Consider the following 25,252-nt stretch of genomic DNA (forward strand, 5'->3'; position numbering starts at 1 on the left):
ACACCTCCGCCTATCAGTGCAATCCTCAATTTATATTTGTATTTATGGTACGCATCATCTATCATTGGGGGCGGTCGGGTAGCCTAGTGGTTAAAGCGTTCGCTCGCCACGCCGAAGATCCGGGTTCGATTCGCGACATGGTTACAGTGTATGAAGCCAATTTGTGGTGTCCCCCGCCGTGATATTGCTGGAATATTGCTAAAAGCGGCGTAAAACTATACTCACAAACTCATCTATCATTGTATGAGCTAAAGCTGTAATAAAGTATTATGAAGTTGAGTTGAGTCGATACGCTCTAGCGAGCAGTTCATTGCAATATTTTCATGGTGGTCAGCTGAGGATTACAGAAGTAAATGCCGCGTCTTATGTTATGAAATACATGGGATACGGTTGACCTGGTCTGTCCTGACCTCTATATAGGAGCCATAACACCATCATCAGATTTAAATATAAAAAGTGTGGAAACTTCAAAGGAAATGAATTCGCCCCTGATTTGAACGACCAATGAATTGGATAAAGCACGGTCATTCTACCTTATGCTGAAGAAGTCCGGTCTTGCCCACCACTTTACTGAAGATGTGTTTGCCAACATGGCTGTCCACGGCACTGAGAGGGTCGTCCAGGAGGTAGATGTCAGCATCGTTGTAGACGGCTCTGGCCAGAGACACTCTCTGCTTCTGTCCCCCACTCAAGTTGATGCCCTGATGACAAGAAAGGGAAGACATAGAATACACAGGACACAGTAGATAGCTCTGGCTAGAGACACTCTCTGTTTGTGTCCCCCCACTCAAGTTGATGCCCTGATGACAAGATAGGAAAGACATAGAATACACAAGACACAGTAGACGGCTCTGGCTAGAGACACCCTCTGCTTCTGTCCCCCACTCAAGTTGATGCCCTGATGACAAGATAGGAAAGACATAGAATACACAAGACACAGTAGACGGCTCTGGCTAGAGACACTCTCTGCTTCTGTCCCCCACTCAAGTTGATGCCCTGATAACAAGATAGGAAACACATACATGTAGCATTTTCTAGACACAGAAGACGTTAAACGACTTCCGTAATCACAAGAAACCTTCGATGTCGACTATATCATAAGCATGTGTTTATGAATCACTATCAAATAATCATGATACGAGGTGTTCGCGAGGTGTTCGCGAATGGGGAGCGTATCCTACCCCATCGGTGGCACCGTCTCATCGTATGGGGGCTCTTGGACACCTTCTTCGTAGAAAGAGCATGCTCACGTATACCTCAAAATAGTAGGGAATTATGGACACCAAAGGAATATTGGAATATTGCTCGACATAAAGGAAAAGTTGACCATGGATCGTTAAAGTAATCCCTCTTGTCCCACATTCTTGTTGAAAGATGTTTATGCCTTATAATCTTTTTGCATATATCTCAAGATAAAACAGGTGAAGTGGTTTAAATTGTCTCTTCTTTTTCTAGTTCAGATTGGGGAATCGGGGATGTGAATTGACCATGACTGAACGATATTAGATCATCGATATACCTGAAGCATAAGTTAAAACCTTTGGCCAGATTCCCCTGTTTTGACTTTGCCAATCCGAGCCGAAATTCCGATTCATTTAAAATGAACAGACAAAAAAATAGGGAGCACGGTACTTCTTCTTGCCTGAATGTCCCATCCCCAATTGGTTAGAAGCATCAGGAAATAAATTAAAGAATTTGAAAAAGAACTGTACAGTACAGAGAAGGTATAGATGGAAATGACCACGTGTGGAACGGCGACTCCACCTTTTCCCCGATCTCAGTTTTGTCGCCACCAGGCAGTATATCCAGATCCTGCTTTAGTGCGCAGGCCTCCAGAACCTTGACGTAGTTCCGCCGGTGCAAAGACTTGCCAAACAGAATATTATTTTGAACAGTATCGTTCTGTATCCAGGCTTGTTGAGGTACGTAAGCAACTCGTCCCTGCAAAATTATCAAGAGATTTACAGTTGACAAATCGAAAAGCTGAACACAACTAAGAATGTTTGAGGCAAATTTAATATAAACACCTTTATGAAACATAGTTAACCAAATTTTATGTCATTAAGATAGCTTGGATAACATAAAGCCAATAAAGGTACGTTGTTGGAAATTTATGTAAGTTTACACACACACACACGCACGCACGCACACGCACACGCACACACACACACACGAAATGGTATTTGCGGAGACACCAAGTGGATCGAGGATCGAGTCAACTCCAGTGTTACCCAACGCAGGAAGCTGTGATTACGTAGATGTTATGTTAGCACCCCTGTACCATTTAGTCATTCAGGAAACACATAAGCCCCGTTAAGTCAGACAGTTAACTCGTGATGAGTAAATCATCCTGTGATGGACACATCATGGGTTCTTAACTTCATCGATTCGTGTTGATATACTTCATAAAAAAAACAACATGGCTATGCTCTACATATCATTCAAAATCATTCTTCCAACTTTTTAAGTTGGTTAACAGTGATAAGCAGTGTCTTGAGTGTAAAAAAAGTACAATAAACAAGCTTCAGTAAAGACAGTGGTGACATTTGATTGTGACGTGATGGTAACCGATGACGTCACAATGGTCTTCAAAACATTGTGATGCAATTTTATTGGTATTATTTCCTATGACATGTCACTTGATCTCCCCAAGTGATGTGTGTGGATGACCCATATAATTTGACAGCACTCACATTGACGTTGACGTAACCGTCGACGGTGTCCATGTCGCCAAGGATGGCGGAGATGAGGGACGTTTTGCCCGACCCCACCTGGCCGACAACAGCGACCAGACTCCCCTCAGACACGCGCAACATGATACTGGGGTAGAACAGATGATGATATACACGATACATACACAGGTGGCATCATATTCGTCTACACTGCCGTGCAAAAGTAAGTGTTCACTTGAAAATTTGATTTGACCAAAACCAAAACATTATCAAAACGTTACCAGGCTGAAAACAGTCACCGAAACACTGCAGAGATAGGTACAGAACACAGCTATGCTACACGCATCAAATACATCACCATCGAATAACCATATCTTGTTTGTTTCATTTTTTAGCCACCATCAATGGGTGTATTCTTACTCTTACGCAGTTTATAATGAGAATCCCACCGGTTTTATACCGCTATATAGTGTTTGTTTGTTTGTTTGTTTGTTTGTTTGTTGTTTAACGCCGCACTCAGCAATATTCCCACCACATGACTGCGGTCTGTAAATAATCGAGTCTGGACCAGGCATTCAATGAGCAGCGATCTACACAAATGGGATACCATGACATGTGTCAACCAGGTCAGCAATTCTGACCACCTGAGTGAGAGAGTTAGATTGTTAGTCCCATCGGCAGCATTTTTAGCCATGTTGTGACTAGCACAGGTTATACACTAATGATAACTAAAAACATGTCGATAATCACTAGATACTCACAGATTTTAGTTAAAACAACTAGTATTAGGTAATCCAAAAGTTGGGGCGGCCGGGTAGCCTCGTGGTTAAAGCATTCGCTCGTCACGCCGAAGACCCGGGTTCGATTCCCGACATGGGTACAATGTGTGAAGCCCATTTCCGGTGTCCCCCGCCGTGATATTGCTGGAATATTGCTAAAAGCGGCGTAAAATCAAACTTACTGACTCACCTATCAAAAAGTTAGTATTTGAAGGGACAATATAAAACTGGGTTATAGATCGCTAACAACCAAACGTCACCATAACAGGCAACTATTTTATAATTATGAAGGATCATTGCTTGGTATGATTGATAAATACCACGATGATGTTACTTATGATTGTGAAGACGGAAAACTCATAGTGTCACCATATAGTGAGTGCGTTTGGTAAAATGTCGTTTTTCCACAGTAATGCAGTTGTTACAGCGTGTTAGTTTAATGTGGGCACAAAACTACAAAACGAAACAGTTCTTAGACCCAGGAACACAGGTATGGTGCCGACAAACCAAGAAACATAATCAGGGACAATCTGGGCTTCGAACCCAGGATCACAAGTTCTTGGCAAGACTAATTGACGCAACTCTGCACAGCGATTTACGGTGCCTCTCTATGCTATGTCTATGCTATGTGTACAACAGACATAGTGGGGTTAAATAGGGTTTAACGTCGCGTCAATTATTGCACTTATATAGCGACGTGCATGCACGTGTATGTGTGTCTCTGCTTGTTCTAGTCCGGACTGATGCTGATTTATAGTGCTCGCACACTGAGATACCATGCCGCAGTTTAACATGAATACCCCACTCAGACACAGTATACTGACTCCGAGCCGACCAGTCCCTGTTTTAGCCCCTTAATGCCGAGCGCCAGACAGGGTAACAACAAGTACCATCGTTTAACGTCTTTTGGTATGACGCGACTGGGATCGAACCCCGGACCTTCCGCTCTCTGGGCAGACGCTCTACCATTAGACCACGGAGGCGGTCGGACTCAAATGGGGTTAAATGTATGTTTAGAGTTGGACGCGTCTTTATTATCACTGGTTTGTTTTCCAGAAGACACAGAGTTTGCAGGCGTCGTCAATTTCTGTAAAAAGCGTTGTAACATCGTGTTCGATCACAACCTGTTCAGACTGGCTATACCTACTTGCTGAGTGTGGGCGGGGCGTCTGGGTCCCACGTGAAAGTCCCGTTATTTACAACCAGGGGGTAACCTGTCAACATGAACGAGCAATACAACATGGTGTTGGTCACAACATGCAGGACGAAACACGTGCTTGACATACATGGCGTGTCTTATTCTCATGGACGGATAACTGTTCAGTATTGTATACTATGGGCCCGAGGCGACATTCTGAATTAATTATTAATTAACAATTATTAATTGATCAACAGGTTCTCAACATGTAGCAAGTCGTGACTTAAATAAAAACACTTCTACATCCCCAAAATGTTGGTTCTGCGTCATGATGTTTGTCTGTCTGTTGTTTAACGCCGCACTCAGCAATATTCCAGCTGTATGACGGCGGTCTGCAAGTAATCGAGTCTGGACCAGACAATCCAGTGACTGACATCATGAGCATAGATCCAGGCAATTAGGATCGATGACATGCATCAACCAAGTCAGCGAGCCTGACCACCCGATCCCGTTAGTCGCCTCTTACGACAAGCATCGTTGCCGGTTACGGCAAGCATGGATTGATGAAGACCTGTTCTACATCATGATAAAATACTGACACTGATATACTCTGCCACTTATCTTTCCTAAGTCTGTCAGGACTGGATGCCATGAGGGAGTCAACGGTAAGGAAGAAAATACTAATGCCGGATCAGTAGCATCCATTTACACGCCCCCACAAATAACTGCTGAGAAGGTGAGCCAGATAAAAATTGGTATAAACTTCACTCAAAAAAAAGAGTACCTTTTTCACTTCTTGTTGCAGGTTTAGCTTTCAGGTCTCCACATTGCAGAAATCGGTTCACTCGGTTCACACTGATCACAGACTGTAAGTACAGGTCGTTATCACCATTAACGCAATAGTGGGTACTTTGAGGTGATTGACAGTAAATATGATATAAATACACCAGTCCCTGCTAACGACCCAAACATAGGTTGGTTGGGTTTGTTGTTTAACGCCGCACTCAGCAATATTCCAGCTATATGACGGCGGTCTGTAAATAATCGAGTCTGGACCAGACAATCCAGTGATTAATATCATGAGCATCGATCCACGAAATTGGGATCGATGACATGCATCAGCCAAATCAGCGAGTCTGACCACCCGATCCCGTTAGTCGCCTTTTACGACAAGCATAGTCACCTTTTACGGCAAGCATGGGTTGCTGAAGATCTATTCTACCCCGGATCTTCACGGGTCCCCAAACATAGGTGATGAAGTGAGACAGTCACAACCAGCAATATCGCAGCTGTAACACGGCAGTCTGGTTGATGAGACAATGACCCATGCCGTCCAGGTACGATGACACATCATCAGCCAAAGTGTCAGAGCCTCACCACCCAATCATTATTTGGGTGTCTCTTTAGACAGGCTCTGTTTGTTTGTTGTTTGACGCCGCACTCAGCAATATTCCAGCTATATGACGGCGGTCTGTAAATAATCGAGTCTGGACCAGACAATCCAGTGATTGACATCATCAGCATCGATCCACGCAATTGGGATCGATGACATGCATCAACCAAGTCAGCGAGCCTGACCACCCGATCCCGTTAGTCGCCTCTTACGACAAGCATAGTCGCCCGTTACGGCAAGCATGGATTGATGAAGACCTATTCTACCCCGGATCTTCACGGGTCGACGGGCTTTGAGTGACTGGTGTTACAATGCTCTTTGCAATATTAAGTGATATTAAGGCGGAGGGCACTCGAAATTGAATTCAGACATGTGAGAATCGAACTCGGGTCAAGGCCGGACGAGCGAGCCCCAGTCTATCCCACCTTTACACTGGGTTTTAAGTAACGGGGGGTTAGAAAGTATGATACCTTCACAAGGTCACTGAATATTTTGGGTGAGAGTGTCAGGGGATTCTTCATGGTGTTGAACAGAGAAAGACCAACGAATGCTGTGCCGGCGTCTAGGGTGTGAGATCCATTCAAAAACACATAGGCCACGAAGGTGAACAGACCGACCTGCAACACAAACACATAGGCCACGAAGGTGAACAGACCGACCTGCAACACAAACACATAGGCCACGAAGGTGAACAGACCGACCTGCAACACAAACACATAGGCCACGAAGGTGAACAGACCGACCTGCAACACAAACACATAGGCCACGAAGGTGAACAGACCGACCTGCAACACAAACACATAGGCCACGAAGGTGAACAGACCGACCTGCAACACAGACACATATCGGGGCATGGATGGAACAGATTCTGAAACAGTATACCAGAGCTCCAGATAAGCTTTTGGTGTTGTGGGTATTTTACCCATGCATTTTAAAATCATTAGGTATCAGTAATTCTATCTGGGTATTCAAATTTCTGTTACCCACTAGTTTTTACACATATGGGTATTTAAGTTAAATATTTAAAAACACTATTCATCTAGTCCCTGCAAGCTGGTGTCGTGTGGGTTCGAGAACTTTATAGGACTCAAAAATACCACGATACTTCCACAAGAAAGTGTGATGGCAAAATTTTTAATGATCGTGATGTAACTATCATCGTGGAGTTTGGCAAGGTTGACGGAATGCCCGTTTATAATTTCAAAATAAGTTACTGATTTGCTAATCGAATACGCAGGGTTACTTCACAATATTTTGATGATACGCAAAAGTTTTATTTTTGTAGCTTATCTGTAATGTTCGTTGCGTATTTGATACGCTTGGATTTTATTTTACTGCGTATTTCTGCATTTCTGATGCGTGTTTTACGCAGATACGCAGCTTATCTGGAGCTCTGCAGTATACAGAGATGAAGAATAGAACGAATGAATGAATTGAACGCAATTTGAACAGTTTATCAGCACAAAACGGGTCATATTCAGTCGAGAGGAAAGCCAAACATGAAGTAGGTCGTATACGTTCACCCTTAAGTTTTAATTCAGCCCAAGAGTATGCTAATGATACTGGCAAGCCAAAGGACTTTGTCACGTTGAATCTGAAATGCGAACGTTTCGCGGTACGCCGTAAAAATACCAACGCTGAAAAGTTGACGGTACTCACGTTGAATGGAGGTTATAACGGAGGTGACGATAGGAATTATCATGCCGTTGACCATCTTTCCGAGGCAAGAGCGTTAACTGACTTTAAAAGTCGAGTTCCCACCCTTGCCGAACTAGGCTGGGATGATGGAGTTAGATTTTGGCTGGACTAACGAGTCTATGCATAGTCCAATCAAAATCGCGAACCGAAATCGAAATCTGGTTCGTAAATTGTCATGCAGAGTTCGGTCGATTGCAGGATTTGCAAAGCATGTGCATCGCCAACTCGTTGTCAACAGATATTTTCCGAATCTTTTCATGTTTTTAATCAAGGTGCTCACGTGATTTGATGTACTTCGCGAAGTAAGAACCGTTTTATCACAAAATAGATCTTGATGGTCGATCAGATGGTCTTGACTGGGCGCCACCATTTTGTTTGAAGCAAATGCATGTGATACGAGAGGTGGAATCTGATTGGTCCATATAGGAGAGGCATAGAATGGACATAACTCGTAATAGCCACTGGTGGCGCAACGATCGAGCCCAGGAATTCCAGCCTAGTTCGGCAAGGGTGGAAACTGGACTTTTATAGTCAGTTAACCCACTTGCCTCGGGAAGATGGGTGTTGACGGTATGTCCGTTGATTAAATTGCAAGGTGCGCTTTTCAAGAAATGTCAAATTTCTTAGCGATAAACATCATCATTGAGTTTTGATCACGTGGTAACATTCCGAGTGAGGACCGACAGTCAGGTGACTGCGAGCGACTATATTTAGCAGCACGTGCAGCGGAGAACATCACCAGAAAGAACATGTGCAGATGTAGTATTTAAAGCACAACTGACCAAAGTCATTGCTAAAATTAACCTCACGCAATCACCTGACTGTCGATTCTTACCCGGATTGAAACCACATGATCAAAACCCAATGATGTTTATCGCCAAGAATGTTGACTTTCTTGAAAGGGGTACTTTGCAGTTTTCGTCATTGCTGTAAGTTACATTCCTTGTCGGGGGAATTGCTTATTTTCACTTTATAAGTAATAACTCAAGCAGTTATCTTCGTTGAATAATCATCGCAATATTTCATCTTTCCGTTTCAAGTGGCGAGGAATATAATTGCGTTGAATTAGGTTATCATGGAGGTGACGGTACTCACGTTGAATTGCGTTCCCATGGAGAAGACGGTACTTACGCTTGATGGGGTTATCGTGGAGCGGCGGTACTCATGCTGAATGGGGTTATCGGGGAGAGGCGGTACTCACGCTGAATGAGGTTATCGGAGAGCGGCGGAGCTCACGCTGAATGGGGATACCATGGAGGAGACGGTACTTACGCTGTATGGGGATACCATGAAGGAAACGGTACTTACGCTGAATGGGGATACCATGGAGGAGAAGTACGTACGCTGAATGGGGATACCATGGAGGAGAAGGTACGTACGCTGAATGGGGTTATCATGGAGGAGAAGGTATTTACGCTGAATGGGGTTATCGTGGAGTGGCGGTATTCACGCTGAATGGGTTTATCGGTGAGTGGCGGTACTCACGCTGAATGGGGTTATCGTGGTTCGCGGTATTCACGCTGAATGGGGTTATCGGGGAGTGGCGGTACTCACGCTGAATGGGGTTATAATGATACTCAATCTGAATGGGGTTACTATGGAGTAGACGGTATTCACGCTGAATGGGGTTATCGGGGTGTGGCATTACTCACGCTGAATGGGGTTATCGTGGAGCGGCGGTATTGACGCTGAATGGGTTTATCGGTGAGTGGCTGTACTCACGCTGAATGGGGTTATCGTGGAGAGTCGGTATTTACGCTGAATAGGGTTATCGGGGAGCGGCGGTACTCACGCCGAATGGGGTTACCATGAAGGAGACGGTACTTACGCTGAATGGGGTTACCATGAAGGAGACGGTACTTACGCTGAATGGGGTTATCGTGGAGGAGACGGTACTTACGCTGAATGGGGTTATCGTGGAGCGGCGGTACTCATGCTGAATGGGGTTATCGCGGAGGAGACGGTACTTACGCTGAATGGGGTTATAATGGTACTCAATCTGAATGGGGTTATCGTGAAGATGATGGTACTTACGGTGAATGGGGTTATCATGGAGGTGACCGTAAGGATGACCTGCAATACAGCTATCCGCCATATCACCTTCAACTCATCCTTCCGGATCCGTAATATTTTATCCCTGAATGATTCCTCCCAGGCGTACAGTTTCAATATCTGAGAAATAAAGTTCAAGTCAAGTCTCATAAATCACATGTGATACATAAAGGATATATATATATACACATTAGTACATATATACAGACATATAGACATAAATATGTTCAGTGACATTGCGTGGATAGTAGTAGTAATAATAATAAAAATCATAAGCATAAGCATAATATATAAACATCTTCCAGAGGCAAGGGAGTTAACTGGCTATAAAAGTCCACTTTCCATTCTTGCCGATCTAGGCTGCAATTAAAGTTTGGCTGGACTAATGAGTCTATACTTAGTCCAATCAAAGTCCCGTAACGATATCGACATTCGTTCGATTGCAGGATTTGCAGAGCTGGGAGTCGACAGAGCTGAGAGTCGACAGATATTTTGCAAATCTTTTCATGTTTTTAATCAAGGTGCTCGAGTGATATGATGCACTTCGCGAGGTAATTAATAAAATCTGTTCTATTACGATAAAGAGCTTATTATCGACCAGATCGTCTTGACTGGGCGCTGCCTTTTTGTTTGAAGCCAATGCAAGTGATATGAGAGGTGGAATATGATTGTAAGGGGACATAGACGGGATATAATTCGTAATAGCCACTTGTGGCGCAATTATCGAGCCTGGAGATCCCAGCCTAGTTCAAAAGGGGCGGAAACTTGACTTTTACAGTTAGTGAGCTTCCTTGCCTTGGGAAAATTATATACAAATATATACTAGGGACATTATTTATACAATTTCATTGATGCATTGCTATACTTGGACAAGTTATTAACAAACAAACAAACAAACAAACAATCAGGTTTATAAGGATAGGCATATATTGTACAGACGTTAGTGATAAATATTTTTTTCAAATGAAGTATATTCGAATAGTATTTTGGAATACACCGATTTCTGAGGACATTTTAGTTTGGGCACCTTTTCCAAGATTACATAATGTACAGATTCTATTTCCTCAATGTACACTGTACCATCGACCAGTTTCTATGGGGAGATGATGATTACCTTATCTAGATCGAGTTAAACTTAACATTAGGGTCTACAGTAATAATAGGTATAGTTCCATGTTATGTACTTCTTGAACATAGAATAATAAACACCTTTAGAAAAAGAGGTCATCTCTCTTGGTATCTTGGTAACATTGATCAATCAGAGTTGTTTTAACTTTATACATCCATGGAACGTAGTAAACGACTGAGTTAGTCATATAAAATACAACCCCGTGCTCTCAAGTATAGTTTTAGTACAAGTTAAAAGTGGGAACTTATAATAACAGTTACATTGATGCATCTCATAGATAAGCCCACATTCCGCATTCATCAGTTTGTTTGGTGACAGCAAACGTTTCCTCCAATATAAAGTCATTCTTGTTTTTATGATAATTTCCAGTGGATATCTTCCAAGTTTAGAGTTGATTGCTTAAGTTTAAGTATACGGTTGCAAAATTTCAAATGAATTCTTTCAATCATAACTGACTTTTCAAAGCCCCACACTTCGAAGGTATATAATAATATTGGTTTGAATGCTGTGGTCAAACAAAAGTAATTGACAGTCGACGGACACTTCCAAGTGTCGAATCTTTGTATAAACGACAAACATGGCTTTGGAGGCTTTCTTGCAAAGGCGCTTTTGTGCCTTACAAAAACAACCATTACATGTAACATATATCCCCACATATATATATACAGTAAACTACGGTTATAACGAACTTACAGGGACCACTAGTTTTAGTTCGTTATAACCGCAATTCGTTATAAACGTATATACAGTATATATACAGCAAATGGCTGGGACCAAAAAAAACAGTTCGTCATATCCGCCAGTTCGTTTTAAGCCAGTTCGTTATTTACTGTAGTTTTGTACATTATCTACTGCTGAACCCTGTAGAATAATATATATTCTCTTTTTTGTACGAACGTTTTAAAAAAAATGTGTACTTTCGTTTTGCTTAAATTTATCTTAAATTTCCAAAGATTTTTGCTCAGTCACTGAAGACATTAATTAATTTCTGAAGTTCCTTCCATTAGTACTGTAACTTCTGCATACAATAATATGAGAAACTTTAGAAAAACATGTAAATCATGCTCCATTTAGTCACTGACACATTTAAAAACAGTGACATTTCGTGAAAGGTATAATTCCTCAAGATCGTTTAAATACAAGGCAAATATGAAAGGTGACAGATGTTTACCCTGTCTTAAACCGATTTTGAAGTCAAAGAATGACGACGCTTCCATTACTGGACACATACGATTTAATATTTTTTAGACATCAAATATAATTCTAACAAAATTACTTTTACATTACTCTCTATTAACTGTGGCCACATTCCACATCACCATGCAGTATCAGATGCTTTTTGAAAATGTTTGGGCATTTTTTGAGTGCAATATTCAATAGGAAAGCTTGAAAATAGATGATAATTAGTGTATTGATGGATAAAAAGGATAAAAAAATGATGTTTCTGCAATTCTGCAGTAAGTTACATTTTCTACAAATCTTTCTGCAATCGTGGATTCGCAGGATTCGCTGCCAATTAGGATTGGATGGGCAGTTTTTGAATGAAGACTTCTTTATCCAGCGCTACATTAAAAGATAGACCCGCACCTTGATTCCATTCAACACCTCATTCACTACCCGGATCCTTTGATCTTTAATATGCATGAGCCTGGCCTGCAGCGTGCTCATCCTCGCCATCACCAGGACGTTGAGGCCAATCATCAGCAGCAGGAAGGCCAGGCCGGCGAACATTGCTGTCCCAAATGTGGAGTAGAGGAGATACAGACACACAGCGATCTCTTCCGGAGCTGCCCACACCCAATAGATCTGCTCGCAGTACTTCTGTACCCTCGTCACATCCACGGACATCAGGTTAACAATCTCACCCGCATTCGCCTGCTTCTTGGCCTCGTTGTTCATTGTAAGTGCCTGAAGAGGAGAAAATGTGGTCTGATGCGTTAGTACGAAGGGGGCTTCCAGCTTAAGCAATATTTCAGGATGGATATGTGCTTCTGATATCGCACCCAGGCCTTGGGAGTAACGAGCCATCGATTCGGGGACCGAGATACCCTACAGTCCCAAACTTGAGAAACGCGCATGCTGGTGTGATATAAACTTCATGGCCCAGTTTCATTGTTGTTGAATATTCTGAAACATCCTCGACTGAATGTGGTATTGAAAGTAGCTTATTTCAAAACCAAAATAGTATTTTCATTCTGTTTCTTGGTTTGTCAGCAGAACACCCGTATCGGTTGGTATAAAACCCCTCATCACTTCGGGATTTCGGGTACATTAAAAGAAAAATGACACACCGTGAAATAATGGAAATGCTGTTCATAGCGGCGATAACCAAACTTAGTCACTCACTCGTTGTTGCATGAGTCGCTGGAAGACGGTATTCCATTCGCTGTGCACTGTTTCATCCTGCCAGAAGCTATGCATTCGTGTACCCGATTCTCCTTGTTATGAACGATATCTTATATATCGGTTTCACCAAGGGAGTATACCCGTGAAAATCCGGGTTAGAATAGGTCTTCAGCAACACGCTTGCCGTACAAGGTATCAATGCTTGTGGTCTGAGGCGCCTAACGGGATCGTTTGTCAGGCACGCTGGCATGTTAGATGCATGCTATCGTATCCCAGTTCCTTGGATCGATGCTCATGATGTCAATCACTGGATTGCCTTGTCCAGACTCAATTATATACAGACTGCCGTCATATAGCTGGAATATTGCTGATTGCGGCGTTTAACAACAAACAAACCAAAAAACAAGGGAGTATGATGGCCTTTCATATAACATGAGGTCGACCCACCGTCATAAAACTGAAATACTGTTGAAAGCGGCGACAACCAGACTCACTCACTCACTCTATTCATGTTACCTTCCTGTATATTGCTGACGTCAGCGCTGCCCGGACCCTTATGCCTAAGGCTATGGTGTAATGGTTGAGGATGTGGAAGGTTACAGCCTGTACTAGCACACTGACAAACATCCCAAGGGACAGAAGGTAACCAACCCAGACAGGACTACTGGTATCACCAACATAGGCAATCAGGGCCCTGTAAGGAACACGTTTAGCTTTTTTAGAACCATAGCAATGTATATCATATATGCAAATTCAATGGTAATAGATAGGGGAAATCTGAGTTGCAAGGAACGAGGATGACAGCAGTTGATGCCGAACTAATCGGTCTGAAATCCGTTGCAATGTAACCACATTTAATATTGATATGTATGATTATTCTTTTCCACTCTAATTGATCATCTTGATGTTGAAATAAAGATGATGGAAGACCATGATACGTTAGCATTCTTTCTTGGTGCAGATAACAGTGACATTGATGAAAGAACGTGGCATTTTACTGTTATAGAATTCTCTAAGTATTTATATATAAAAAATATTACCAGTATTTTTCACTGTTTATAGCCTGTACATACGCTGGACACTGATATTTATGTTTGATTATTTTGTTATTTAATTATTTAATTACATAATTTTGATGTTTTGAGAATCTCCGGATTTATCTGGAGGAAGTAAAGACTGCACTCACTTGAGTATCAGAGGGTTGGTCAATATGAGCACATCATTGATGACCTTCCAGATCTGTGCATGTAGCAGCTCCAACCCAAACGTCCTGATTAACAGCTTCCACAACGACGGCATGGGTCCAGGAGCTGACGATGATGTAAGAAGCGGAGGTTTATCATCTCCAATAAGTGGAGTGGACTCACTCGTGTCCCCGTTAGGTAGTGGGGTATAACCGTAGTTCCTTCTGTTTTTGCCATCATGTTTCACCGATACTGAGCCGTCGGTGTACCTGAAATAATCAAACTGGGGTGCTTGGATCACATGACCTACAATGATTGCATTACAGTAACTAGGGTGCTTGCATCACATGACCTACCCTCATTGCATTACAGTAACTAGGGTGCTTGCATCACATGACCTACCATCATTGCATTACAGTAACTAGGGTGCTTGCATCACATGACCTACCATCATTGCATTACAGTAACTAGGGTGCTTGCATCACATGACCTACCATCATTGCATTACAGTAACTAGGGTGCTTGCATCAGATGACCTACCCTCATTGCATTACAGTAACTAGGGTGCTTGCATCACATGACCTACCATCATTGCATTACAGTAACTAGGGTGCTTGCATCACATGACCTACCATCATTGCATTACAGTAACTGGGGTTACTTGATCACTTGAACTCATAATAAATAAACTACACAAAACACATGACATACAGTATGCACAATACCGATTTGATATTTTTATGACAAAATTTACATTTTCAAGAAAACTGTTGATAAAAAATAGCTCTATGAATAAGTGAATATATGTGTATTAGTTAAGCTTATGACACATGTTAATCCTTCACGAGTCAGTATATGATGTTTTTATTTGTTAGGGTGCCAATGTACCTCACAGTCCCATTTTGGTAGCTGGAGCCGGTCAAGTCTCTTCTCATGTCCGCCTGTGTCCGCTGCACCACCTTGTCAAAACGTTCTATCACCCCTGCTGACTGCTCCCGAGGGTGAAGGTCATACACATCAGTCTCGGTCAAGGTCTTTTTGTATCCCTGGACCATGAGTCTGTGAAAACATATGGCAATGCAGAGAATTCACATGGGAATAACGCGAATGCCATGGCAGCCATTAGGAATTAGGATACTACAGAAGTAGATATCACAGCGTCATCTTTGAACATTCCGAATTTGTTTCATCTTATCAGAGTGAAATTTAGGATCCCAGAATGATGTACAATCATTGGCAGGTTATGTAAGATGCAAGAACAGTTTCTTCTTATCCTTATTCTTGAACGTAGTTTGTGAGTCTAATGCAAAAATGAATCTCGAAATCATTTCTTGAGGACCGGTTCACTGTCCCCAAAATATATCTACTGTTATTATTAAAGTTCTTGTTTTTTCTACAAGACTTGGGGCTATGTTTACCCTGTTGTCCAACCAAATGTCAGCCGGGAGAGGTAGGAGGACTCCATTTCAGGGCAAGGATACTGTGGAGAAAGATGGCGGACATGAGAGACATGCTTCAATATGGCCACGGTGGGTCAGTGGCCACACGCGTCGCTATTCATACTTCTCAGGGACGCAACTCTGCAATGTGAATTGCGACGCAGCACTGGTGGGTTCCAATCACAGATTCGACCAGTATGACCATTTATCTGTCACCATTGTAACGTTGTAGGTTACAGACATAAACACTGTAACATTGCGGGTTACATACACAGACGCTGTAACATTGGAGGTTAGAGGAACAGACAATGTAAAACTGTAGGACACAGACACTGTAATATTGTAGGACACAGACACTGTAACATTGTAGGACACAGACACTGTAACATTGGAGGTTAGATACACAGACACTGTCACATTGTAAGACACAGACACTGTAACATTGTAGGACACAGACACTTTAACATTGGGGGTCAGAGGAACACACATTGTTAGATTGTAGGACACAGACTCTGTAACATTGTAGGACACTGTAACATTGTGGGTTATATACACATACACTGTAACATTGTAGGACACATACACTGTAACATTGTAGGACACAGACACTGTAACATTGGAGGTTAGATACACAGACACTGTCACATTGTAGGACACAGACACTGTAACATTGAGGGTTAGAGGAACAGACACTGTAACATTGTAGGACACAGACACTGTAACATTAGAGGTTAGAGAAACAGACACTGTAACATTGTAGGACACATAAACTGTAACATTGTAGGACACAGACACTGTAACATTGTAGGACACTGTAACATTGTGGGTTATATACACATACACTGTAACATTGTAGGACACATACACTGTAACATTGTAGGACACAGCCACTGTAACATTGGAGGTTAGATACACAGACACTGTCACATTGTAGGACACAGACACTGTAACATTGAGGGTTAGAGGAACAGACACTGTAACATTGTAGGACACAGACACTGTAACATTAGAGGTTAGAGAAACAGACACTGTAACATTGTAGGACACTGTTACATTGTGGGTTATATACACATACACTGTAACATTGTAGGACACATACACTGTTACATTGTAGGACACATACACTGTAACATTGTGGGTCACATACTCATACACTGTAACATTGTGGGTCACATACTCATACACTGTAACATTGTGGGTTACATACACATAGACTGTAACATTGTGGGTCACATACTCATACACTGTAACATTGTGGGTTACATACACATATACTGTAACATTGTAGGACACAGACACTGTAACATTGTGGGTTACTACACAGAAACTGCAACATTGTAGGTTACTGATACAGACACTGTAACATTTCATGTTACAGACCATCGCTTTTGGCTTTCATTCAATGAGAAATTAACACCTTCAGGAATAACAGATATAATGTTCAAAGCAATGTAACTCATGCACCCGTGTGTCCTTCAGAACAAGATACTGACAATGAACCAACCACGAGTACAGTTATCAATGTATTAAATACTAGCTACTACTGCGCTTGCCAAGCAGATAAGTAAAACCAAACCCTACCAACATTTGGGGGATGGCGGGCTTTGTAGATGTATGATTATGACGTATAAATAAGTGATTGCTCTTCGCATACATCAGCAAACTCACATCACTTCCTACCAACAAGGCACGTGCAAGCAGATATCACCATGCACATGTGCCCACCCTAAAAACCTTTCATTCGCGTTATATTTTCGTTTTGGGATATCATCAAAATAATGTATCTCATATAATGGCACCTAATGTCTCTTTTTTCAGCATACCACTGGCCAGAGGATTACTGTCGTCAAAGCGTCCAGCAACAATTGATGATAACACACTCCGGCATGTCCTTCACGTATCCATACTGCCAAAGTGTCATTATCAAACACGTAAATAATCTTGGCAATGTTTGTTTGTTTTTGTTTAACGCCACACTCAGCAATATTCCAGCTATATAAAGCGATCTGTAAGTAACCGAGTCTGAACCAGATAATCCAGTGATTGACATCATGAGCACCGATACAAGGAATTTGGGATACGATAGTATGCAACAACCAAGTCAGCGAGCCTGACCACCCGGTCCCGTTAGTCGCCTCTGACGACAAGAATAGTCATTTTAAGGCAATTTTGGGTTGAGGAAAACCTTTTCTATCCCGGATCTTCACTGGTGTCTTGGCAATTCATTTTGTCTGAATTTCATGCATAACAGACTGTTACGTTACACACCAATATATCGCAAAACCAACCACAGGCTACTAATTCCTCCCCCATTAAGCTGACCGCTTCCGTGGTTTAGTGGAAAGAGCGTCTGGCCGGGAAGCGGAAGGTCGGGGCTTCGATCCTCGGTGCAGTCATACCAAAAGAAGTGATTAAATGGTGCTTGTTGTTGCTTTGCCTGGCGTTCGGGCATAAAGGATTTATATCCAAGGTCTGGTTACCCTGTGTCTGAGTGACGCATCCACGTTAAACTGCGGCATGGTGTCTCATCGGGTTAGCACTATAAAACCGGCGTCAATGGACTAGAACAGGAATGCACGTCGCTAAGTAAATGCAGTAATTGACGTAAAAACCCTTTTCACCAAACCACCACCTATTAACCCAAATGGTTCAAAGCCGCTCAAACCAAAGTTACACAATCACTTACCGGATCCAAGTCACGCGACATATATACACATACGTGCACGTACCATTTCAAAATCATACATGTTCTAGATTCTGTTGTGGGAGACAATATCACGGGAACATGGATAAAGAAAGCAACTCACTAGAACATTGGTGTAATCCCTGCTCTTCTCGGCAAAACAATGAACTATCAGTTCCACCAACATGAAGCAGTAGCCGATATAGAACACACTGATACGTGTCAGATCCGTGCTGTAGTCCTGAATAACACAAGAAAGAACAGTAGCCATGCTGGGCCATGATGACGCGAGAGAGTATATTCCTTTCCGTGCATTAAGATATTCATTTGTCGCTGTTAACTAAATTTTCAGTTTGTTTTCCATGATTTTGTTGGTTGGTTTGTTGTTTAATGCTGCACTCAGCAATATTCCAGCTATATGGCGGCGGTCTGTAAATAATCGAGTCTGGACCAGACAATCCAGTGATTAATATCATGAGCTTCAATCCAAGGCACGCAATTGGGATTGATGACGTTAATTAACCAAGTCAGCGTGCCCGACCACCCGATCCCGTTAGTCGCCTTTTACGACAAGCAAAGTCGCCTTTTACGGCAAGCATGGGTTGCTGAAGACCTATTCTACCACGGAATCTTCACGGGACTTTATTTTTCATGAATCTCGCTGACAGATAAGATACAAATGCCCTATGTGTCCAATGCTCATTCTTGTTAGAACTGTAAATACAAATTTTGGTTACTTAAGTAAAGGAGAGGCTGATTGACATGGAAATTTGATGAATTTAAGACTTGTGTAAAGTAAATGTGAGAAACATAATTCAACTTGAAGTTGTTTTTTGACGTTTTAACTATGTACAATTCGTATTAAATTGTGGCACGGTTGACCAAGAGGTCTACGGTGCAGAAATTAACTGCGTTAGGTTGTGTCCCTTAGCTGTGTCATGATACGCTGAACGTGATTCCCAGGAGAACCCTTGGTTTGTGGCTAACGTGGTTCACCAAAGTTGAAGCAAACTGGCGGGAAAAAGTATCCATGTTTGATGGCGGCTAATGTATATACCATAAGATGATCGGGTTCCTCAGTCAGAAAGATGTACACAGAGCATTTACCTTTTGTATGATGTATGTGTAGAACGGTATAATGTTGGCCGATACCATCAGGAACCAAAATATGAACAGCACTCCTGATGTGACGAGGCCTCGCAATCTCTCCAGTATAATGAGTAACAGTGCAATGAGCTGAAAACATCGTTATATATGTTAAAGAATAATCGTGCAGGAAATTTATTTTAAAAAATTGAAATTTCGAATTTTTTTCTCGTTACTTAAATAATTTTCTCGAAATAATTAGGTTTTTTTCTTGTTATTTCGAATATTTTCTCGTATTTCAAGTTTATCTAAAAAACGTAATTTCAAAAAATAAATTCGCGTTGCTTCGATTATGGTCTATTTAGGAGATAAACATAGTGTGTTTTCAATGTAGAGCTAGGTTACCTGTAGATTTAACCCCGCTAAATTGAATTTGGAACAGAACGCGCAGCGTGAGGTTTCAAATGTTAAATTTAGCGCGGTTAAATCTACAGGTAACCTAGCTCTACATTGAAAACACAGTATGTTTATCTCCATTCTACCATGACTAAATAAAACGCGAACTCTTTGGTGTTAGCAAATATACTGAGTGAAGCGGCACGGGTTAAGTTCAGTGTTTTGAGTGGGTTAACGATCTGAATTACGGAATCACCGAACAAAATATGGTGCTGTATATACTCAAGAAGTTTGTTTACACCGTAATACTTCACTCGAACACATGACAAGGCATTGAAAGCATATGATCACGGCAACTTGGTAAGCTAACATGAGGTGGGCATCCCTAAAGAAAACAAAGCAAGCTTTGCAAGGCTTTCGCACCACATCACACGTTACCATTATAACGTCATATCGCTTATTGTGACGCAAAAGATATGACATCACAGTCGTATATAGAAAAGCGCCAAAATTCCAAGCTCTCTGTTGTCTCCAAAATGTAAATACATTCCCATTGTTGATTTCTGTCGTGTTTTTTTGCACGAAATGTATTGCCACACATCCTTTGAATATTGTAGTAACCGCATCTGTGCTTTTTGTAACCTGTAATTGTAGATATAATTATTTGAATATGCCTACCGACAATGACTGAAAATAGTACTATTCTATGAATATTAGCTTCCGCGGTGATGCGGCCGTCAAACAAGCTGTTTCAATCAGAGGGGGTTTATTGTTATTTAATAGCCTCTGATTGACCAATCAGAATCGAGTAAATTCCAAATTCATGGTAGAATTAAGGTTCATTTCACAACCACGAAATTTCGAGGAAATAGTTGAAATTTGGGAATCGACACGTAAAAATAAGCACAATAATCTTCTGTTTCTATACATCGAATTATCAACTTATAAATATTGTACATTACAACTTGTTTTATAAAAAATATCAATCATATTCTATGTATCGTACCACCGCCTCCGTGGTCTATTTGTAGAGCGTCCGTCCAGAGAGTGGAAGGTCGTGGGTTCGATCCCCTGCCGGGTCGTACCAAAAGACGTTAAAGTATGGTACGTATTGTACGCTACGTTACATTTCACCTCACCTCACCTTTAGTATCGTAAAATATCAATAGATGCTAAAGAAAATAAAGTTCGTTTAACGCCGCACAATATTCCAGCTATATGATGGCGGTCTGAAGATAATCGAGTCTGGACAAGACAATCAAGTGACTGACGTCATGAGCATCGATCAACGCAATTGGGATACGATGACGTGCATCAACTAAGGCAGCGAGCCTGACCACCCGATCCCGTTAGTCGCCTCTTACGACCAGAAATAGTCGCCTTTTACGGCAAGCATGGGTTTCTGAAGACCTATTCTAACCCGGATCTTCAAGGGATTTCGAGTAAGAATAAGCCCCCAGAATCTCATACTTGTAGAGATGAGAAAATATCGGGGTCGGACGGGTGGGTTTTGTGATTTATCATTGTATACCATGCCATCGTATGATTGCTCATGATTTCAAACACTGGTTTACCTGGTTCAAACTCGAGTGCCGTTTGCAGGTCGTCGCGGTATGACTCGATTATTTCTGACTGTGGTGTTAAATAACATTAACTCACTCGCATGATGTATTATGGGCCTTAACGGTTTCTGTAATTTGAATAACCACTGAATGAGTCAGAACCGTCCTCACCAGTGTTATTGTCCTTATGATCGGCGCAGTGACGCCCGCACTGAAGTGTACGGACAGCCCACCATCCTGTTTGTCCGAGAACGCGCTGATCATCTCCACGACGCCAAGTATGATCAGCATTACGCTGGAAAACTGAAAAAGTGAAGAAAATTAGAAACTGCAATTCCATGTCAGTCGAGTTCAATTTTAGTTTTTCTTTTTCAGAACATCGAGGTGAGAGTGTCAAGATGCAGGAGCCTCGTCATATTTCATTTGAGGTCATTTACGAAATGTATAAATTGTGACAGGATTGAATGAGTTGAACGAACGAGGTCTTTGTGAAGTGACAAACGGGCAGTTTCGCTCGCCTGGTTTGTTTTTTCGCTCGCCTCGGTTCAACTTTCATGTCTTCGGGTTTCATTTCTAACTTGCATTTTTCCAACTGTGTTTTACCGTAATCAGAGAAGTAATGTTTGAATCTGGCGGTAACGGACCATGATATTTGAAACAGCCGCCTTCTCCCGGACATATTTCTTCCGGTCGGTTACAGTCTGACTGTTGCAGTGCTTTTCGCCTCTTGCCTTAATTAACAGGTCCAATGAACATTATTTTGATCCTAATCCCCGCTGATGGGCTACTGACCGTGTAGGCGTGTCAAGTTATGTGCATAAATTAAACGATCACCTGATTCATGTCACGCCACAGTATGTATTCCTACACCTGGAATTTTCATCAATCTCGTATTTTTTGTCTGTTTTGATATATATCAAACTATTGTCGATAAAACATGTTTTACGTTGTCGAATTTAATTATAAGCATTGACTGTGTATTTTGTTCGGTTCATTGAGGTATGAATCGAAAAACCGATGTGCAAACTTTTGTACAGTTTGCACAGCGTAGTGTTTGCAATAACGGTCTTACTGTATGTCTTATTGTAGGCGGGTGGTACCTGTAGAGAAAAACATGTTCCCCCTTTCCACGAACACTTGTTGACATCACTGATTTTAGGGGGCACGGGTGGCCCAGTCGTCTGAGGCGCAGCGATTCGCTGTGCAGAGTTGCGTCCCTTGGGCACGCCAGAAACCTATGATTGTGGGTTCGATTCCCGGTTCGCCCCGATTATGTTTCTAGGTTTGTCAGCACCGTACCCGTGCTCGTAGGTTTCACCGAAGTGGTAAACGTCTGATACCTGCATCACTTCGGGCTTTCCTCCCACATTAAGCTGGCACGCCGTGATATAACTTGAATACTGTTAAAAGCGGCGTAAAACCCAACTCACTCACTCATCACTGATTTTCAGTGATCTATCCATCTAATTGTCACTAGTATTTAGCCTGTTCCGCATATTGGAATCTAAATTTCCGTGGATAATCGAGACAGGTTTTTCCTTGGCGTTGACATTTATAGTTACATACCAGTTTGATTTGCTGTAGTAGGGTATGCCGGTAGCGTCTGGGGGGTTGCTGAGCGAGGTAGTAGACATAGAAGGGCGTGGTCAGCATCAGCATCCCACATGGCCCCCACACTAGCGCCGTGTTCCGGAAGCAAGTTGTAACCTGGGGCCAGGTGCTGGTGAGGGTCAGGTTACTGTCCTGCAATACAGAGGTGAGGTGAGGTGAAATGGGCTTTAACGTCGCGTCCAAGATTATTGCACTCATATAGCGACGTGCATGTACGTGTGTGTGTTTGTGTGGCTGCTTGTACTAGTCCGGACTGATGCCGATTTATAGTGCTAGCACACTGAGATACCATGCCGCAGTTTAACATGAATACCCCACTCAGACACAGTATACTGACTCCGAGCCGACCAGTCCTTGTTTTAGCCCCTTAATGCCAACGCCAGACAGGGTAACAACAAGTACCATCTTTTAACGTCTTTTGGTATGACGCGGTCGGGGATCGAACCCCGGACCTTCCGCTCTCCGGGCGGACGCTCTACCACTAGACCACGGAGGCGGTCACAGAGTGGAAGGGTAAGCATCATCTGGTATCTCTATATTATGACACAGACAGACAGAAATGACAGATCTACAAACACACTGAATGGCAGATAGACAAACTGTTTGGGCTCAAACCTGGTTTAGCCCCAGACCATGTTTACAGGTATAGATTGTTAGTTTGTTTGGGGGTTTTTCATTTCCTTTAGAGTCTGGACCAGACAATCCAGTGATTGAAATCACGATCTACGCAAATGACATACTATGACATGCATCAACCATGTCAACGAGCTTGACTACCCGATCCCGTTAGTCGCCTCTCACTACAAGAGTGGGTATCAGAAGACAAATTCTAACAAGTTTTCTCGGTATTTCTCTGAAGGTACTCCAACATGTAATAAAATATGCGTGCACACCTACATACTTACATACATATATCTAACAAATAAACTACTCTTGGTCGCTGCTTATCGTACAGGAAAACACTGCAGGGAAAATAAACCATGTTGGGAGAAAAGCTACAGATGATCGACGTGAGGATTGTGAGAATATCCGGGAAATATCAAAATGAAAAACTTGCACATTTGATCAACATCTTTAAAAAAGCTGAATATAATGTTGATATCTCATATAAGAAATAAACGACTGCGCCATTCATGGTTTATTCTCCCTGCAGTGCTTAATTGTACGATAAACAACTCTCACTCGTCGTTTAATAATGATGACTCCCTGAATAGAATCCGGCCAAGTCCATTTAAAGAAAGGTGGGCTAAGATTGGTAGTTCCCGTATATTATCACAATCCTCACGTCGATCTGGGAGAGAGAGAGAGAGAGAGAGAGAGAGAGAGAGAGAGAGAGAGAGAGAGAGAGAGAGAGAGAGAGAGAATCTGGAGTCCTTCGTGCGTATGCATATATGAATGCAGGCACGGTACAAATAAGCAAATAACTGCAGTGAATAATTCAACAAGAAGGGTATTGCCCTTGGTGTGCCGGGCAGGGTAACAACAAGCTTAACGTCTATTGGGATGTTCACAGTCGCTCTCAAGACAGAGATAGTGATGGAGACTGATGCTGTCAAATAGACGTTCTCAAAGAAGTTGTATTAAATCTTTACAGTGTAAACGTTGAGGTTTCACAAAGCCATCATACTCGATCTGGCGCTTTAGGCCCTGTCCACGTGTGACTGGTGACACACCTAATTGAACGAGTCACTACACTGGCCTGGTAGGTGTCTTGTAACTCAGCTTCCCGAGGCAAGAGAGTTAACTGACTTTAAAAGTCCAGTTTCCACCCTTGCCGAACTAGGCTGGAATTACTGGGCTCCATCGTTCCGCCACCAGTGGCTATTACGAGTTATGTCCCCCCTAAGCCTCTCCTATGGACCAATCAGATTCCACCTCTCGTATCTCTTGCGTTTGCTTCACACAAAATGGCGGCGCCGAGTCAGGACGACCTGATCGATAATCAAGATCTATATTGTGATAAAACGGGTCTTACATCGCGAAATGCATCAAATCACGTGAGCACCTTGAATAAAAACATGAAAGGATTTGGAAAATATCTGCTGACAACGAGTTGGCGGTGCACATGCTTTGCAAATCCTGCA

General features: G+C 42.3%; 1 protein-coding gene across 1 annotated transcript in view; it reads right to left on the bottom strand.

Moving 5' to 3' along the window:
* LOC124150642 (multidrug resistance-associated protein 1-like) overlaps positions 1 to 25,252 on the bottom strand; it is a 53,119-nt gene that overhangs the window by 21,688 nt on the left and 6,179 nt on the right. The window contains exons 2-17 of the mRNA XM_048384061.1: positions 23,124 to 23,300; positions 21,729 to 21,860; positions 19,621 to 19,749; positions 18,638 to 18,754; positions 15,810 to 15,871; positions 15,280 to 15,450; positions 14,394 to 14,660; positions 13,724 to 13,901; positions 12,449 to 12,769; positions 9,715 to 9,852; positions 6,453 to 6,599; positions 5,374 to 5,455; positions 4,599 to 4,665; positions 2,694 to 2,820; positions 1,765 to 1,941; positions 534 to 701 (exon numbers count right to left, since the gene is read on the bottom strand). Of these exons, the coding sequence (XP_048240018.1) occupies positions 534 to 701; positions 1,765 to 1,941; positions 2,694 to 2,820; positions 4,599 to 4,665; positions 5,374 to 5,455; positions 6,453 to 6,599; positions 9,715 to 9,852; positions 12,449 to 12,769; positions 13,724 to 13,901; positions 14,394 to 14,660; positions 15,280 to 15,450; positions 15,810 to 15,871; positions 18,638 to 18,754; positions 19,621 to 19,749; positions 21,729 to 21,860; positions 23,124 to 23,300 (2,460 nt within the window). The remainder of the gene's footprint in view (positions 1 to 533; positions 702 to 1,764; positions 1,942 to 2,693; positions 2,821 to 4,598; positions 4,666 to 5,373; positions 5,456 to 6,452; positions 6,600 to 9,714; positions 9,853 to 12,448; positions 12,770 to 13,723; positions 13,902 to 14,393; positions 14,661 to 15,279; positions 15,451 to 15,809; positions 15,872 to 18,637; positions 18,755 to 19,620; positions 19,750 to 21,728; positions 21,861 to 23,123; positions 23,301 to 25,252) is intronic.

The sequence above is a fragment of the Haliotis rufescens genome, unplaced genomic scaffold (genome assembly GCF_023055435.1).
Source record: "Haliotis rufescens isolate VD_foot unplaced genomic scaffold, xgHalRufe1.0.p SCAF_5, whole genome shotgun sequence".
Classification (NCBI taxonomy): Eukaryota; Metazoa; Mollusca; class Gastropoda; order Lepetellida; family Haliotidae; genus Haliotis; species Haliotis rufescens.